At 49.9% G+C, this 17,313-nt stretch overlaps 1 protein-coding gene across 15 annotated transcripts in view; it reads left to right on the top strand.

Moving 5' to 3' along the window:
• CDK5RAP2 (CDK5 regulatory subunit associated protein 2) overlaps nucleotides 1-17,313 on the top strand; it is a 172,194-nt gene that overhangs the window by 89,778 nt on the left and 65,103 nt on the right. For all 15 annotated transcript variants that reach the window (XM_045469565.1, XM_045469580.1, XM_045469575.1 and 12 more), the window contains 5 exons: nucleotides 2,365-2,495; nucleotides 3,603-3,712; nucleotides 5,805-5,933; nucleotides 12,678-12,773; nucleotides 14,606-14,793. In XM_045469565.1, coding sequence (XP_045325521.1) covers nucleotides 2,365-2,495; nucleotides 3,603-3,712; nucleotides 5,805-5,933; nucleotides 12,678-12,773; nucleotides 14,606-14,793 — 654 coding nt within the window. The remainder of the gene's footprint in view (nucleotides 1-2,364; nucleotides 2,496-3,602; nucleotides 3,713-5,804; nucleotides 5,934-12,677; nucleotides 12,774-14,605; nucleotides 14,794-17,313) is intronic.

Here is a 17,313-nt window from a genome sequence, read left to right as displayed (position 1 = left end):
TATGTGCGCGGTTCGAGGGGTGGAGCTGGAAGAAATCTCTGAAGGAGAGTGGGGCTTGAGTCTCAAGCCCAGACGTTAGGAGCAGTTGCTGCTAATGCTAACCCTTTGGGGGCTCTGGATCCCTTTTGAAAAATCTGATGAACGCTCATGGGCCCTCTCTTTAGAAAAATCCACATGTTCTTAAGTATTCGCATGTGGTTTCAAGGTGTTGATGGACCCTCTTAAGGAACCAAAGGTCAGACGCTGGACAGAGAGTGATGTATTTCTCAGTATTTAAAAGAGGAGGTTTTTTGATGTGTTAAGGTGTTTTGCTAGTCTCGAAAAATGTTCATATATTTTGTTTTAAGTTTATCTGTTTATTTTGATAGAGAATGTGTGAGTGAACGGGGGAGGGACAGGAGGAGAGAATCCCAAGCAGGCTCCGCACTGGCAGTGTGGCTTGGAAATGTGGTGCCCCAAAATATGTTCATGTACTTTGACCCAGCAGTTGCACTGCTGGGAATTGGTCTTAAGAAACGAACCTGAATGTGAAAAGGCTTTAGGCACAGAGATGTTCAGTGAAACATCGCTTATGTTATTCAGACGTTGGCCGGGGTCTCTGTTCCTCTGAGAGCTGGGGGCACTCAGTTCAGATCCCTGCCAGGTGCCACGTCAGTAGGAATCCAGAGCCCATCTGGTGGGTCTGTACTGCCCCAAGTCAGTGGCCACGAGCCATGGGACTATTTACATCTGAATTAAGAAAAATGCGGCATTCCGTTCCCCAGAATGTTAGCCACATTTCAACTGCTCAGTAGGCACATTTAGCCCGTGGCTACCATATTAGTGCATAGACAGAACACTTCTAACTTCCAGAAGTTCTGTTGGACAGCAGATTCCTGCAGATTCTGGGAGGTGTGCATTTTCATGGCCTCTTGTGAATTCTGGGCTGCTGGTGTCATGCAGGCTCTCTGCGCAGGTCACACTGTGTCACACGGACCCAGATGTGAGACTTGACATGCATTCACTCCACTATGCTTCTGTGAATAGGGCTGACCTATCACAATGGAGTTCTGTTGGTCCCTAAATTGGTCCTTCTCTTCCTCCCATTATCAACTCCCTTCCTTCCTCTTTCTTTTCTTTTCTTTTCTTTTCTTTTCTTTTCTTTTCTTTTCTTTTCTTTTCTTTTCTTTTCTTTTCTTTTCTTTCCTTTCCTTTCCTTTCCTTTCCTTTCCTTTCCTTTCCTTTCCTTTCCTTCCTTCGTGCCCCTGGTTTTTACCCCCAGTACTACCTCTTTCAGGAATGACACATTTCGCTCTTCTCACTTGTCCCCTCTTCTGAAGCCTGGGTGCCAGGTGACACGCAGGCCCTGGAGAGCCTCCCCATCCACACCCAAGCCCTTGTGAGGCATTACTCCAAACAGAGAAGTGTTCTGGGCAATTACGTTATTTCTCTTTATTTACACCTGTAGTAAAAACTTGGAAATGACCCAAATGTCCACTAATAGAGGATGAGTTGGAATAAACGGTGGGAAGTTTACCTGATTAATGTTACATAGTCACTGAAAATGATGCTTGCAAATAATTTCCAAAAATGTAGGGAACTATTTAAGTGAGGAATGCACAATTAGTATCTGACACCAACTACTATCTTCACCTTGTAAGGGTGAACGCTCAAGGAAAAAGATTGGGAGGAAATGCAGTCTGGGGGCGCCTGGCTGCCTGTCAGTAGAACATGCAACTCTTGATCTCGGGGTTGTGAGTTCGAGTCCCATGTTGGGATTAGAGATTACTTAAAAATAAATAAAATCTTAAACAAGGAAATGTAGTCTGCCATGTGTTAACTGGTAGTTAATTAATGTTAGTTAATGTAATTTTTGTTTTCTTACACTTTTGTATTTTAAATTTTCTATAAACAAGTAAATCCAACTTTCATAACCAATAAAAAAAAACCCACTGATGACATAACAATCAAAGGGAGGCTTGCTGGCTTTTGCATTTTTTAAATTAATTAGTTAATTAATTAATTTACTTAAAGTTTATTTTTATTTGAGAGAGAGATAGAGAGCAAGCGGGGGAGGGGCAGAGAGAGAGGGAGAGAGTCAGAATCCCAACTAGGCTCTGTGCTGACAGGGCTCGAACTCATCAACTGCAAGCTGAAATCAAGAGTCGGACACTCAACCGACTGAGCCACCCAGGGGCCCCGGCTTTTGTCATTTGAAACACAGATAGGTCTGTGTAAAAATTTCTGGTGTCTTCGGGTGATGTATGGAAGTGTTGAGTCACTATATTTAGTCCACACCTAAAAGCAGTATTACCCAGCGTGTTAACTAACTGGAATTTAAATAAGAACTTAAAAAAAAAAATCCTGGTGTCTTGTTTTACGAAGTATCAACAGCCTGCAGGCCGAGCTGAGCAGCATTTTCGCTCTGCGGACGCAGCTGGAGCAGGACGTGCTCTCCTGTCGGAATTTGCAAAGGACCCTGGAGGAGCAGATCAGTGACATTCGGAGGCGGGAAGGTACGTGCCCTCTTGCATGTGTTTCCCTTTGGTTTTTCCACGTGGAGGGCCTTGGCTGAGCTTGAAGAAAGTCCTAAACTTAAGTAGGGGATGGGGAAGCCGCGGGATTTCCTCTGGGTTCTGTGTTAACGTTGGCTCTCCCAGTCTGCGTCCACCTGGCTTTGGCTTTGGTGCAAAGGCCCAGCGCGTCATGTCCGTGCCTCAGAGGGTGTGCCGGGGGGTGGTACCTCGCTGCCGCTGCCGCGCTCTCATCACTTGGTGCTTCTAGATCCGCGTCACGTCAGGGCCCACCACGTCTGGGCTCTGCCTACCGGGGTACCCACTGCAAAGCCTGCACCACACAGACCCACAGCCTGGAGGTTGCCGTTTTGCGTTGAAACTTTGCGTTTAGTGTTGTCGTGACCACAAAGGGATTCATTAGGGAGGGACACAGGGTGAGGGGGTGAGGGGCCTGTGGTCCTTGCATTGCTCTGCTCATCACAGCAGCACTTGGCCCGCTTTCCCCTCCCACCCCCCCCCCCCCCCCCCCGCATTGGGATGTGACGTTTGCTGCAGAGGAAGCAGACCCTTACGTAGGTGACCAGAGATTCTCTTTTCTTAGATCTAGCAGCCCATTTTCTGTACTTGGTGTGCTCACTACCACAGAGGGCTCTGGGGCCATGAAAGAAAGATACATCGGGCACGTGTATTTCCCTGGAGCGCTACCCTTGAGGGTCACATCTCATTTTCCTGTTTTCTTACCTAAACAGAATCACTCCCCCATTTAAACCGAAACCACCATTTGCCTGTGCCGCTCAGAATGCTCCCTAGGTGCAGCACTTCGTGTGCAAATTATAATTCAGAAAAGGCCGCAGTGAACGCCTGCAGCCCATGATGAAACCGTACATTGAGATATCAGCCTGTAGAGAAAGAGGGAAAATTACTTTTGCTCCAAAGGTGGTGCATTAAACTCCCTATTTGTACTTATTCCCCCTTGTAGCAACCCCCTGCCCCCCTTCTCCCAATTCAAATTGCCTTACGTGGATTGTATTGGGATTGGTCTTAGAAGGATCTATTTCTGATATTCTTTTGCTCTCCATCGCCCCCCCCCCTTTTTTTTTTTTGCAGAAGAACCATTTTCATTTTACAGCGATCAAACATCTTATCTGAGTATTTGCCTTGAAGAGCACAATCGGCTTCAAGTGGAACATTTTTCTCAAGAAGAACTTAAGAAAAAGGTATTGACCTGTTAACTTTCCGTGCTTTGTTGGTTATTTGTTGTGTCTTGGGCTCCTGATCCTGAGGTGTAAGATTGTGAAAGCCCCTTTCCTCTCCTTTCTTCCCTGTCTCTCGGCCGGTCTTTGTTCCTTTGGTGTATGTTACCTCCCGTGCCCTCCCTCATGCCTGATACCCTCCTTTTCAGGCTTGAGGCCCGGCCCAGGCTTGACCTCCTCTAGGAAATGCTCTCTATCCCTCCCTCAGGTCATTCTCTTCTCTTCTCAGACCTGACTGCATTCGTGTCATGCTCATAATGACCTGGAATGATCTGGTTACTCATCTGTGACCCCATCAGGTTGTGAGCGGCTCGAAGTTAGTGATTGCATTTTATTTATTTTTGATTTTCCAGTATCTACCACACAGAGTGGGAGTTAACACCTGCTTTTTGAAAGAATAAAGGTCCAGGTTTGCTGAGTAAATCTTTTTTAAAACTAGAAACCAAGTTTCTCAACCTGTTGGTTGTTGGTGTGGTTAGAGTGGTTTAGTGTTTCAAGAGCCTAAGAACCACTGTGAAGAGTAGGAAATGTGAGCTCAGAGGAGACTGATTTATTATAAAATTACCATATATGTATGACAGATTCGGTTTCTGCCTCGGGCTAGCTGACATTCTGGTAGAGTAGTAGACATGTGAACAAGTAATTGCATTGTGGAGGGTGAGGGTCGCTGAGGTAGGCGGGTGTGCAGGGTATAGGTCGCAAAGGCAGCAGAGGAGGAGGAGTTAATTGCTAGGGGGCCGGGGGATCCTCACTTGATCAGAGGAGGCTTTTCGACAAGTGAGGCCTGAAGTGGGTTTTGAAGGACGAATAGGAGCTTGTCTAGGTGGAGGACTTTTTCAGCAGCAAGAGACGGAGTAGGTGCAAGGCACTAAAAGTAAAAAGTCGAAAGGAGAATTTAAAATTTTTCGGGATTTTGGGAGGAGCGGAGCACGGAGCGCCAAGGCCTCTTAGTTTTGGAAGATAAAGAAAACGAGGATCGCTGACAGCACCTGCGGCAGCGTTAAGGCCAGGAACCAGGTCACTCGCAGTTGGCGCTCGGCAGGTGTTTGCGGAGTCAGAGGGTTTTGTTCTTCTCACTCCCGCCTTGCGGGGTGGGTCCAGTTTGTGTTCATGTTTGGCTGTATTGGACGTCTGTGTGTAGTCAGGGTGGGACGTCCCACTTTATCTGAGGGGCTAACGATTACTCCGTTAAGAAGCCTGTGAAATGACCCGCCGGCGGGACTTGAAGCTTGCAGGGAACGGAGGTGGCGTCTGTGAACTGCTTATGTACCTGGTCCAGCAAAGCCCTGTCTGGGGGCTCTAGGGGCTCAGCTCCAGGCCCGCTCTGCCTCTGGGGGGGCAGCTGCCCTTCCCCACGCGGCGAGGGACCTTGGCCATCCTTGTATGTCATTTAGGCCCCTGGACACCCCCAGCGGGCGAACCGTGGGCAACGAACTTCTTTGTTCGGTGGCTCCTCATTGTAAAATAGGGATAGTCATCCTAGCCTGTCCACCTCCTCAGGACTTTTGTAAGGAACGAATGACTAAAGCTTGCGGGCGTATTTCGGTAGCTGTCGATTGCTTGGTGATGGAAGACGATTATTATTACTGACATCGCTGGGTAGGTATACAAAGAAAAAGGTCGATGCTATGAAAGAAGACTGACGCAGTCTCAGAAATGTCCGTCTCGGGGCTTTTCCTCCAGAGGACCCCAGGTACGAGGCAGAGATCGTATTAGCCGTCGCTAGTGGGGCACGTAGATGGTGCCAACGTCCTCAGTGCACCGTGACCGTGATCACCTTCAATCCCCACTGTAGCCCATTCCCCAGATGAGGAAATGGAGGCTTAGCGCAGGATCACTCTGCCTTGAAGCGGTGGCCGTGGGATTAGAACACAGGCATGCTAGTGGATTTTCACCGTACCCCACCTAGCCTGAAGTCTGGAACCAGCTGCCTGAGTCTCCATAATTGTGATGCTGGAGAGTCTGCTCAGGAGAAGGTCTGTGTGCAGGGCCAGGGCCCAGGGGCGCTGAGGTCGGCTTGTGGGTCCCCAGCTCTATCTCTGCTCTTGTCTCTCAGGTTAGTGACCTGATACAGCTGGTGAAGGAACTGTATACAGACAACCAGCACCTGAAGAAAACCATTTTTGATCTCTCCTGCGTGGGTTTCCAGGGGGGTGACGGACCTGAGGCAACAGAGCAAACAGAGGTAAGAAGAAACGTTCGTGTTACGTGCCGACTACAAAACGGTAACCACCCCCCGAATGTCCTCAGACGGCACCTGTCCTGAGGAGGCCCCTGTGGAAGCTGCCTTTGCTGGACGTGGTTTTGAGGGCCCTGCTAGGTCCCCCTCATGTCCGGGTTCTGTCTGCATGGACACATTGGGCGTATTTTGATACCTTTGACTCCTGAGTCGGGCCCTGGGATCTGGGCCACAGATGGCGCATCTGGATGGGTGGGATGGCCTCAGAGGGATCCAGAGAGTCACCGCATCACCCAGGTAATTTGGGTGGCGTAGATGCAGCTTTAATGAATGACTCTGTTAAGGTGGAAAAGCACGTGTGTAAACACATTTTTCATTTTCTTGGTGTATTAATCTTCTGAATTCTCTGCAACTTGTCACTCACGGCCTCTGGACCGGTGGCTCTGACTGGATGTGTGTCGTCCCTTCGCGCACGTAGCCGGGACTCCTGCGCTCTGCCTCGTACAGGGGACGTGGTGGGGAGCACACAGCCTGTGCCAGCACAGCCCTCGAGCACGGCTTCCCGGCTGTGGGAACGTTCTGCTGGTGGCATCGGAAAGCCCGGAAGGGCCACGAAAGGTTAAATCACGGTGTCTCTGCGAGGACCGCAGAGAGCGTGTGGTTCGCTGGGCTCGTGTACCCGCGGGGCGAGTGAGAGGCCCACTCTGTTAGCCGTCCAGCCCCGTGGAGAGAGCGGGGAAGCCTTATCCGGCCTGGTGACATCCGGGCGTCCGATTCCCCGTTCTCGGCCTGTGCGTACAAAAGGGGGCCTGAAGTCATGTTGCTGAGAAAGAGCCTGTCCCTCCCTTTAGCCCCTAACTGGCCTCGCTCCCCCGAGGGAAGAGCCCTGCCCCGGGCGTCTGTGAAGCCTTTTTCAGGGGACCGGGGCTGTACTGGCCATGAGGTGCGGGAGGACCTTTTGTCTCTGGGTCCCGGGCCCCTCAGTCTTCCTGCTGACGGTTGTCTTGAATTTGGCCTACTGGCCAGGTAAAAGGAGGTCTCGTTGCCACATTCAGGGAAAGATCCGTCAGCCTTGAAGCTGTCTCCTCCCGCCTTCAAAGGGGGAGCCGCTCAAAGGTATCTACGTTTCGCTCAGGCCATCTGCTGTCTTTGAGGGAGGGAACGTTATTGATCGTAGCCTCCCGGGCTCCAGATGATTTTGGAAACTAAGAATATCTGCAATCCATTTAGGGAGAAACAAGTCTCTTGGTTTGTTTTCTCCAAGGCAGCATTTTTAATAAGCAGCTCATTCTTCACCCACTTCATTTGAGTCGTAAATGGCGAGTTTGTTTGTTCATTTGCCCTTTGAAAAAAATCTGTTAAATGTCCCATTATGTCCTTTGGAGAACAGAGGCTTTTTCCTCTTCCCACTCTGAGATCTTAATAACCAGCCGATTCGGATTTGAGTCATTTGTCAGATTGCACTTCAGCTTGATGTTTCCTGTGAATACATTTGTCCTGTGTAGCAGTGTTCCATCTTCCCCCGGAATGGGATGGGAGGATCCCAAGATCCGCATGGGAAGGAGGCTGTTCCCACGGTGATCCCGAGCCGAAAGGTTGCGGGGGTGAGGGTGGGCCGGCAGAGAGGGGCCGCTGCCTCTCCCCAGGCCAGTTCCCCCAGGGGGGGGAGGGGGGACGCGTGTGGTTCTGCTCGGAGGGGGACCGGAGACGCCCAGGCTGTGCACAGCCTTGTCCCAGCAGCCGGGCTCGCGGAGTGGGGGCTGGGCACCATTCCCGCTAAATGAGAAAAAGTCGGGCGGGGCGGGGGAGGGAGGCGGTGGAAAGCAAATCGCTTTTGTGTTTTTAAAATTCAGTATTTTTCTCCAGTGTTTAATTAACCCACAGCATTGGGTTAAAATAGAGAAAAGAAATTACCCCGATCCTGTCACTTTAAAACACGCATAGTTAATTAACATTTTGGAATCCTTCCTTCTCTGTTTGTGTGTATGAACATGTACAGGCCCACAACGCATATACGGTTTCGTTTCCTGTTTCTTCCCAATTGCTGTGTTCCAACATAGCATCTTATTTTACCTAACGAAGGCACTGAAATTTAACTAAGCCCCTGATTATTGTTGGACATGTAGATGGTTTCTAGAGAGTTACTCTTTTCAATTACCTGATGAGGGTCTTTGGACCCAAATCTCTTTCTGGGTTTAGGATTTTTTTCCCCTGAGACTGTATTGGGTATTACGTATCCCAGATACGTAACTTGTAGGTCAAAAGTACAGATGTAGAAAGATACAGGTATAGAAAAGCATACCATTTATTTTCATAGAGGCTCCCCCTGCAACTTTTAATTCGACAAGGGGTCTGAACAGCGGGAGGCCCTTGATACGGTTTGTCGGGTTTGTCCTCAAAACGGATGCCCTGGAATGGGCCCCCTCCAGTTGGCGAAGACCACGCTTACTCCCCGCGTGTGGGCCGTTCGCTTCAAAACCAGCCAAACAAACGAAAGACTGAGGACAGGTGTCCCTTGGTTTTAAAAGTGCCTGAAAATAGTCCCAGATCGGTTTGTCGCTATCTCTTCATGTTTGTTTACTGGTTACTAATTTATGTGCTTGAGAATTGATGCACAGGAGTGACTGGAGCAGCCGGCAGTCAGGGTGCTGCTGAGCCTGGTTTGCAGGCAAACCCCGAGCTGTGTGATGTGTGCCACCATCCCCTCTAAGGGGCAGGACGTCGGATACGTGCGTCAGTGTGCAGAAGGGCTTAGTCTCTATGAGGACTAACATCCCTATGTGCTTACGTCACCATTTTTAGAAACGGCTAGAGAACTAAGATCTTTTTTTTATTTTTTTCTTCCTGGAGGGCAAACACGGATTGAGGGGCATAATTTAATTGAACGCAGAAATTGGAAGGGCCGTCATTCTGAATCAGAAGTAGGCCTTGTGTGACTCTAGAGGACAGACATGGTACTCCGAAGCGGAAGGTGCTGGTTAAATTCTGCTATTAGTAACAGAATACAATTTCATTTGTCCAAAGCAGATTTGATTTCATTAAAAGGAGGCGCTTTCTAACCGTCTGACTTCCTAAGTTACTATGAATTTTACATGGTGGATAAAGAGCCCTCGGCACAGTGCCTGGCGTGTAGTAGGCACTCAGTAAAACAGTTAATTTAATGAAAACATTTTTATTTTATTAAGTTTATTTTGAGAGACAGAGACAGCCTGAGCGGGCAACGGGTAGAGAGAGGGGGAGAGAGAGAATCCAAGCAGGCTCCTTACTGTCCGTGCAGAGCCCGACACGGGGCTCAAACTCATGAAACCGCGAGATCGTGACCCGAGCCGAAACTGAGAGTCGGACGCTAACCACCTGAGCCCCGCAGGCGCCCCAGTTTCATTTAATTTTTTTAGTAAGTTAGTGGCCGAGTTGGGCCTGCAGCCCTCTTCTGGCTCCTGTTCCGTGTTTTCGTGACACCACGGGCCAGTGCTGCCGAAGTTTACCGCGCATGTGACTTTCCCGGGGAATCTTGTTAAAGATTCTGGTTCCGTCAGTCTGGCATGGGGCCCGAGAGTCCACATGTGTCATGAGCTTCTGTTGCTCCAGAGGACACCCTTGGGGCAGCAAGACCAGAGGTGATCCCCAATACTTTTTGGTCTCAGCTCTCATTTTGAAAGACTCTGTTCATTCCTTTACTCTTTCAGCAGGTACTACTTTATTGTGCACCCCGTGTTGTTAGAACTGAACGTAGACATGGGCCTGCCCCAGCCACTACGTCGGGCACAGAAGCCGAGGGGCAGGTGCCCCTGGGTGTGGGGAGGACTGCGAAGGAAGAGCACGGTGTGCCGAGGGAGTGAGCGGACAGGGGTCCGGCCTTCTCTTTTGAGGTCGAGGGTAATTCTTCCTGGAGGAGGAAGGAGAGCCCGAAAAGCAGGTCAAGAAAGAGGAACCCAGGAGGCTAGGGCAGAACCAGGATGGTGCAGATGTTACGGAGCGATGCTTTAAGGAGGGGTGTCCACTAGGGTCAAGTACTGTCAGAAGACCCAAAAAAAGTGGTGGGAGGTTGTCAACGAGTCATTCACGTGTGGAGCGAGGGACATTTCTCTCTGTCTACAACATTTAATTTCTTGGCCGTTGCTGGAAATTGAGTTTACTTTTAATTTTGACCAAGTCGGCAGAGGTAAAGAGAAATGAACGTTGATCCTGCTTTCGCTGTATGGGGTAGTGGTGTGGTTGTGGTTCTGGAAATGAAGAATGGCTTCGAGGCTTTTGAAATTTCAACTGGGAATGACGTGGGTTAACAGTACTGTGCTTAGCTTAACTTAAGGGGAGACCCTTCCTTTCTCCACAGGGTCAGGGATGAGCTTCTCTGTGCCTCTTCCCTGAGCCAGTGTGGGTTCCGTCTCCCGTGTTGGATGGTCTCTGGGGACCTTTCACGTGCAGTTTCTAGAGAGTGTCAGCGACAAAAGCCACAGTGCCAGAGGTGGGGTTAGACACTTCTTTCAAGAAGCTTGGAGAGAGGCAGGGACGCTCAGTGACCAGAGCTGTTCGGGAGCAGAGGAGACTGTTGTTTTGTTTTTTAAAGATGGGAGAGACTTTCCCCCAGAATTTTATCCTGAAAACAATTTAAACACCTCCAAGTGAGAAGAACCTGATGGTGAACACCCACACGCTCCCCACCTAGATCCCGCTGTTAACATGTCCCACTGCATTCACTCCATCTGATCTTTTTGATACATTTTAATGTAAGTTACAAATACCCGTGCCTTTCCCCTGAAATACTTAAACACGAGTATCTTAACTTCAGTCTGTGTTTACAGTTATTTTTCCTTTTAAGGTTACATTTATGTACATTGAAATGTAGAAATCGTAAGTCTGTGTTTGCTCAGATATACAAACGTATGTACCTGTGTAACCCACACCTCCGCCAGACCCCTCAGCGTCCCTTCTCATCAGTTCCCACTGCTCCCCCCCCAGCCATTTTTCTACTTTCGACCCCTGTGTGTTAGTTTTGCCTGCGCTAGGCCTTCACAGGAACGGAATCATCAAGTAGACTCTTTTGTGTAAAGCGTCTTTCCCTCGGCATTCTGTTTTTTGAGGCTCATCCACGTTGTTACGTGAACCAACAACATGGTCCTTTTTATTGCTAAGTAGTATTCCATTGCACAGATACATTAAAATTTGTTTCTTTGTTCCGCTGCTGCTGATTTACATTGTTTTGGTTTGGGGACATTATGATAAAAATTGATCTGAACACTCACGTACAGATCTTGAGGTTTTCACTCTTCTTGATGAATACCTACGAGTAGAAGTCCTGGGTCATAGGTTTCTTCGTTTTATAGGAAATTGCCAGTACTTTTTCCACAGTAGGCTAACATCTTCTACTCCCAGCAACGAGTTTGAGAGCCCTGGTTGATCTTTATCACTTGAGAGTGTTTTAGTAACGAGGGAAGATGCCAGCAGAGGGAGAGAAGCCCCTGGCCCGCGTGGAGAAACTCGACGCCTTGGTGAATATATTCGTACGCGTCCGGCCTGTTTAATGTTTCGTAGTTTAGGGAGCTCTCATTTGTGAGATCATCGGTTCCGTTTGATCCTGACTGCAGATTTGGCTATGATTAGGTTGAGTGTGTTCTGGTCTTGAAAAGGTTTCTAGAAAATGACTTAATGAAGGCAAATTGCTTTGTTTTGTTTGCTTTCTTCCCAAATAAGGGTTTCCTATAAAAGGAAGATCAGAAAAACGTAAGTTGGTCTGGGAAAATTAGGGACTGGATGTAGGAATTGCTAAGTAAAACTATAGAGACAGAACCTTAGAAATCTCATGCACAACACGCCCGGCAAGTGACTCAGCAAGCGACACTTGAGTGCAGAACTTACAATTTCATCGGTGAGGAGAGGTTTAGTATAATTTTTGCAACAGCTCTGACTGATTCGCTTCCTGGGTGTGGCCACCTCTCCTCTCCCATTTTGATTTTGTTAATCCAGGTGTCCCAGGACTGGAATTTTCGCTCTTCCGGAGAGCTGAGATCTGGCCATCTCAGGAACATCGTACTGCTCGTTCTGGAGAATGCACAATGCAGAAGCTTTGGGCCTTCCGCCTCTTTAAAGCCTTAGGGATTTATGCAGTCTTTCTAAAAGACTGCTCTTCGTCTCCAAAGTGTAAAGTTACCGTCAGGCAAGGTCGATACTCTACTCATTAGCGATGAGGACTTTCTTGTCAACAGAATGACAGCATTGTTGGGACTGTCCATCTCAGCTCTGTGACAGTCCAGAAGGAGGTTTATGTGCTGGGCTAAATAGGAGACGTGATGCAGAAATCGGGCAGAGCATAAATTTCATTTACTGCTTTCTTGCTATTTGATACTTTCAATTCCGTCAATAGCTTTTTCCTGAACTCTTGTTACTTTTATATAATCTGAAAATGAATTTAGCAACGGCAGGAGTGGCAACAGCACAGCAGACAGCATGCTCGATCTACAGCAGCTCGGGGAGGGCCTGCCAGGGCAGGGGAATGGCTTTTGTCATTTCTCGGGGCCTTTGTCCTGACATTATGCCCGATCCTGGGCAGCTGCGTGTGATTGGCTAGAACCAGCATCTCTAACTTTGGTTAATTTTTATTTCATCGGCTTTGGCATTCGTTTCTGCCTCCTTTTTGGTTTGTTTTTTGTTTTGCATTAAAAAAAAAAAAAAGACATCGCTGACTTATTCATACATATTCATGCTGCGCACTTTTTTGGGTTGCGTTTTCACACCATTCCATGCTCCATGTAGCTTCTGGCTAGCAAGGAGGACGAGGACACGACCAGACTTGGAGAGGATGACGAGAATAACTTCCTGAGCGACCAGCTCTTGGAGCAGAGCAACAAGGTAGGAACGTGGCGGTCCACCCCGATTCTGTCCTCCCCTCGCTGTGCCCAAGCCAGTCCTCCAGTTTGGGATGAATCCGTTGGCTTTTCTGTTCCTCGTACCTGTGTCGAGTGTTTGCCGTGTGCCAGTGGAGAGCAAAGACGCTGAGTCTCTCTCTTCTCAGACCACACACGGGGTGGAGGGCCCGTCAGGGGACAGGAGGACATACGTAGGGCTGCCAGTAAAAACAGGGTTGTTGTAAGAGAATAACAGGCTTTGGATGTTGGACCTGGTCAGATCCTTAGAGATCTAACCCCGCCCATTTGTTTCATGCGTTGGAAATTGAGGCCTGTGAGGGGAGGGGGTTTCTCCAGGACACAGCGTCAAGTCAGTGGCAGAGCCGAGGTGAGGGCCCTGTCCCTGGACTGCTGCGAAGTCCCAGATCATGACTGGAGTGTGAGGACTCCCTTCTCGGGGGCCCCCTCTGGTCCCCTGATATGGAACCCAACTTTGTGTTGTCTGGGCACTGTTGAGAATTTGACTCCTTCCCTGTAGAACGTTCCTCCAGTCACATCCATACTGGGCATTTGGAACAAACATTCTCCCAACTTGAAAGAACCCGAGAGACTAGGGCACAGTGGGAGATAGGAGGCTGGAGGCTTAGCATTTGTGACCTTCAGAGTGTTCGAGTTCTCGTGGTCGTGAATGGGAGACCATTAAGAGGTGGATGGTTTGGGTGAGCAGAGCAGCTCCGAGTGGGCGCTGATTTTAAATCTTGCTGTGTATCTTCATGACCTCCGTTGACCCTTGCTTAACCCCCAAGCCCGAGTTTTTCTCAGGGGAGTTAACACATCCTTGCTGGAGTTTTTGTGATATTTAAATAGAAAGGTGTGTACCAAGTGCTCGGTAAATGCTATCACTCTTTTTATTAGCATCTCCGAGACCTTTCCTTCTTTGGAAGTCGCTTATTTAGATGGATGTAATAACTGGGTTGGTGGCAAACAAGACCCTATAAATAACGGCTTGTTTGTGTGGGTCTTGTCTTCCATTTGAAAATCTTAATCATTTCACAAGTGTGAGAGAGGGGTGTGATGGCTAGTGTGTATATCACCAGTAATGAAGTCAAGGGGAGTTATTTATAGACGGGTGGAAGAGATTTACAGCTTTGGAAAGGGGGAGAGAGAATGCTAATTGCAGCACCTCCAGACATGCCCAGCACAAGCTTTAACTAGATGCGTCCTCGGTACCACTCCTTCGGGGCCCTCGGTGACCCGAGAAGGTGGATCCGTAAATAACATCTCCCTGGGAGTTTAGGAACTCTCTTCTTTTCCTAATGAGACAAATCAAAGTCATGTTAATTAGGATGTATCTGTAAAGAGTGAGGCACCTTTCTGATAGGTAACGGGGAGGATACACTGCAAAAAGTAGATGATAGATGTCCACAAGGTCGTTGATGGCACGGGCTCCCTACCCTTCCTAGGAAGAACTTGCTAGGAGCTGGCCAGGGGGCGGGGGGACACATGCCTGGTGGGCAGGACGCGGCCCTTCCTCTCATTTTTTTTCTCGTGGTCACCCGGGGAAGTGGCAGTGTTCTCCCCATTTTGTGGATGAGGGAACCGAGGGGAGGAGAAGTGACGTAGACCTGTCCGTGCTCTTGTGGGAGCCCCTCCGCCGCAAGGCACTTGTGTGGACCTTCGAGCCTGAGCCCGCTCTGTGCCCTCTCCTGCTTTCCTTCTCCCTCTGGCTGGCTTGCACTGCTGATGCGCTCTCTGCCTCCGTCCTCTCTCTCTCCTGCACGCACCCCCTCACTTTCTTCCCAGGTCCGTATTTTGACCAGATACTCTGATTTGCAGGTTGTGGAGGATTATTCCAAAGGAGGTTGCAAAAATGGATATTTGAGGCACACAGATTCCAATATTCTAGATTCCGACGGCGCCCACAAGCCTGGCTGCCCCGGAGACCGGAGTCTAGAAGAAGGCGAACTCATGAACTTGCTTGCCCCGTTTTTCAGTGAGAAGGCCACGTTGTTACTGGAATCCAGGTAGACATGGGGCCCCGGTAGTGGTTTCTTTCTCGGGTGTGAGGGGAGAACAAACTCATTTTGCTAAATGGATTTAGATGGCGGTGCTGTGTAATTTAGCCGAGAGAGCCACCGAAATGTCTTGGAAGGAATCGTGCCAGTCAAGCAATTAAGTAATTAGGCTGCACGCTAGTGGCTGGGAGGGGACTTCAGCAAAGCCTCGTGCACGCCCAGTATAGAGAGCGAAAGCGAGCTTTCCTCTGGAATCGGTCCTGGGAGCCCCGGGAAGGGCTGTGTCTGGCTGTCAGCGAGAGGAATCAGCCCTACGGAGTCTCTTCCGGTTTCTGCAGCAGCTTAAAAACTGCCATTGTCGTCGTGACTCGCGGTTTTATGTGGAGCTCGAACTTAAATTCTCGTCTCATCATATCTGCCGGGGGTCATCCTGTGTGAGGAAATACCTCGGGGTGTTTGCCTTAAAACGAAAAAGGAGAAATGTTCCGCACGTTCGTGTTTTTAAAATTAACCTTTGGGAGCAGATTGTCCCCCTCCCTGCTTCCCATTCTTCCGAGTCCGTCGTGACAGCTGCTTGGGCTTTGGGGCCAGAAGGAGCCGCGCTTTCCTCTCTCAGGGCCCCCGGCCTCTCCGGCCACCTCCTCGGGAGCCGCGAGGAGGAAGAAGACACCGTTTAAGGAAAATGGCAGGCGGGTGGTGTGTGTTTAGTGAAAGCGTTGCGCTCTCCTCCAGTGTAGACAGAGAAACGGAGCCGCTAACTCCTGCCCCTGACTCTTGGCAAGAGCCAGGAACCCCACTGTCTCTCCCGTCGGTGGACTGAGCCTCATCGGCGTTTCTGTAGCTAAAATAGGACTGGAGCATTCTGTCGTTGTAAGCTCAGGCAGGCTGCCCCTTCCCCAGTCCCTGGCATCCGCCCAGCATTTTCCTAGCGCGCATCCTCTTGGGGGCACATGTCTAGTGCCTCTCCTGGTTGATTGTCACAGGGAGTTAGGTGCCCGTGGTTGACACTTGAGAGTTGGAGGATTTTCTCCACGTCAGGGTCCCACACGTTACATCAGAGCTCAAAGATGCAGCTCTCCTCTGGGGAGCGCCTAGGGATGTGCCTGGGTGATGTGAGCAGGGGGATGGAGAGGGAAGAACAACGGGCCGTGGTGGGCATGTGGGACACGGGGGTGGGGGGGGGAGGCTCCCTGCTGGTGGACGGGAGCTTCTTAGGCCCAACTGACGGTTGCGGTGTGAGCACAGGGGCTCGCAGCCTTCCGGTCTTTCAGCGGAAGCCCCCAAATTCTAAGTCTCTTGATTTTTGAAAACGCAAACCTAGTAACGTTTTTCCAGAAAGCATTTTCTGGGCCAACGTCCTGCCTGCCAGGGGGCAAGCTTGTGACAATCCGTGGTTCCGTTACCTGTGCCCTGCGGGTGACTGTTCTGTAGGCTTTCAGGCCGTGCTGGCCACTTGTAGTGTCAGAAAAGGCTTTCTTACACCAGCCTGAATCTTCTGTCTTGTTCTCCGGACAGCTGTCCTTCATGGTGCACTGCTGAGGCCCGTGACAGTGGACTTGTGGCTCCGAGGGCCCTCCTGCAGGCCCGACCGTGGTCGGCACCCCCGTCCGGCACACACACCGGGCCTCACGTGCCCAGTCGCGTTTCACCCTCACGCTGGCTTTGCATGCCGCTGGTGTGGCGGTAAACATGGGAGCTGACCTCTGGGGACCTGACTTTCCCTTAGCAAGTAAGTGCTAGGAGCTGTTGGCGAATTTTCTGGGATAACCAGAATTTTGATCGGTCAGGGAAACACCAGCCTTCCGCTTAGGAGTTCCCTTTGGGTCCAGGCCGCCACCGTCTGTCGCCTGGACTCCGGCAGCACGACCTCCTCTACTGTCCATTTGCCACAGAGAGGCTGCAATGATTTTTTTTTTTTTTTTTTTTTTGGCCAAAGTGACCTTTTTACTTTTATCTAATTTAATTTAATTTAATTTAATTTAATTTAATTTAATTTAATTTGAGAAAGAGACAGCAAGCAAGCAGGGGAGGGGCAGAGAGAGAGGGAGAGAGAGAATCCCAAGCAGTCAGTGCAGCCACGCTGTCAGTGCAGAGCCTGATACAGGGCTCGAACTCCCCAAGCGTCAGATCATGCATGACCTAAGCTGAAGTCAAGACGTGGACGCTTAACCGACTGAGCCATCCAGGCGCCCCGTGCCACAGTGATCATTCCGTTCCATGCTTGAGACCCTCCAGCGGCTTTCCGTTGCCCTTACAGTAAGATCAGAGCTTCCTGACCTGGCTCCCGCCTACTTCTCTGTCCTTATCACCTCCCCGTCTTGCTCACCGAGCTCCGGCCACGTAGACCTCCTCTCTGCTCCTCAGGCATCCTGGCTGGTTCTCACCTCAGGGCCTTTGCAGTGGCCGTTCCCTCTAGCCGGAGGGCCTTTTTCCTAGGTGTATGTGTGACTGGTGGGGTCTCGGCCAGACATCAGCTCTGTTGCTGACCACGAACGGGAAACCTTGCTTCTACACACGGTCTCAGGACCT

Source organism: Leopardus geoffroyi, chromosome D4 (genome assembly GCF_018350155.1).
Source record: "Leopardus geoffroyi isolate Oge1 chromosome D4, O.geoffroyi_Oge1_pat1.0, whole genome shotgun sequence".
Classification (NCBI taxonomy): domain Eukaryota; kingdom Metazoa; phylum Chordata; class Mammalia; order Carnivora; family Felidae; genus Leopardus; species Leopardus geoffroyi.
The sequence above is the reverse complement of the archived record's forward strand: the minus strand, read 5'-3'. Positions and strand labels throughout refer to the sequence as shown.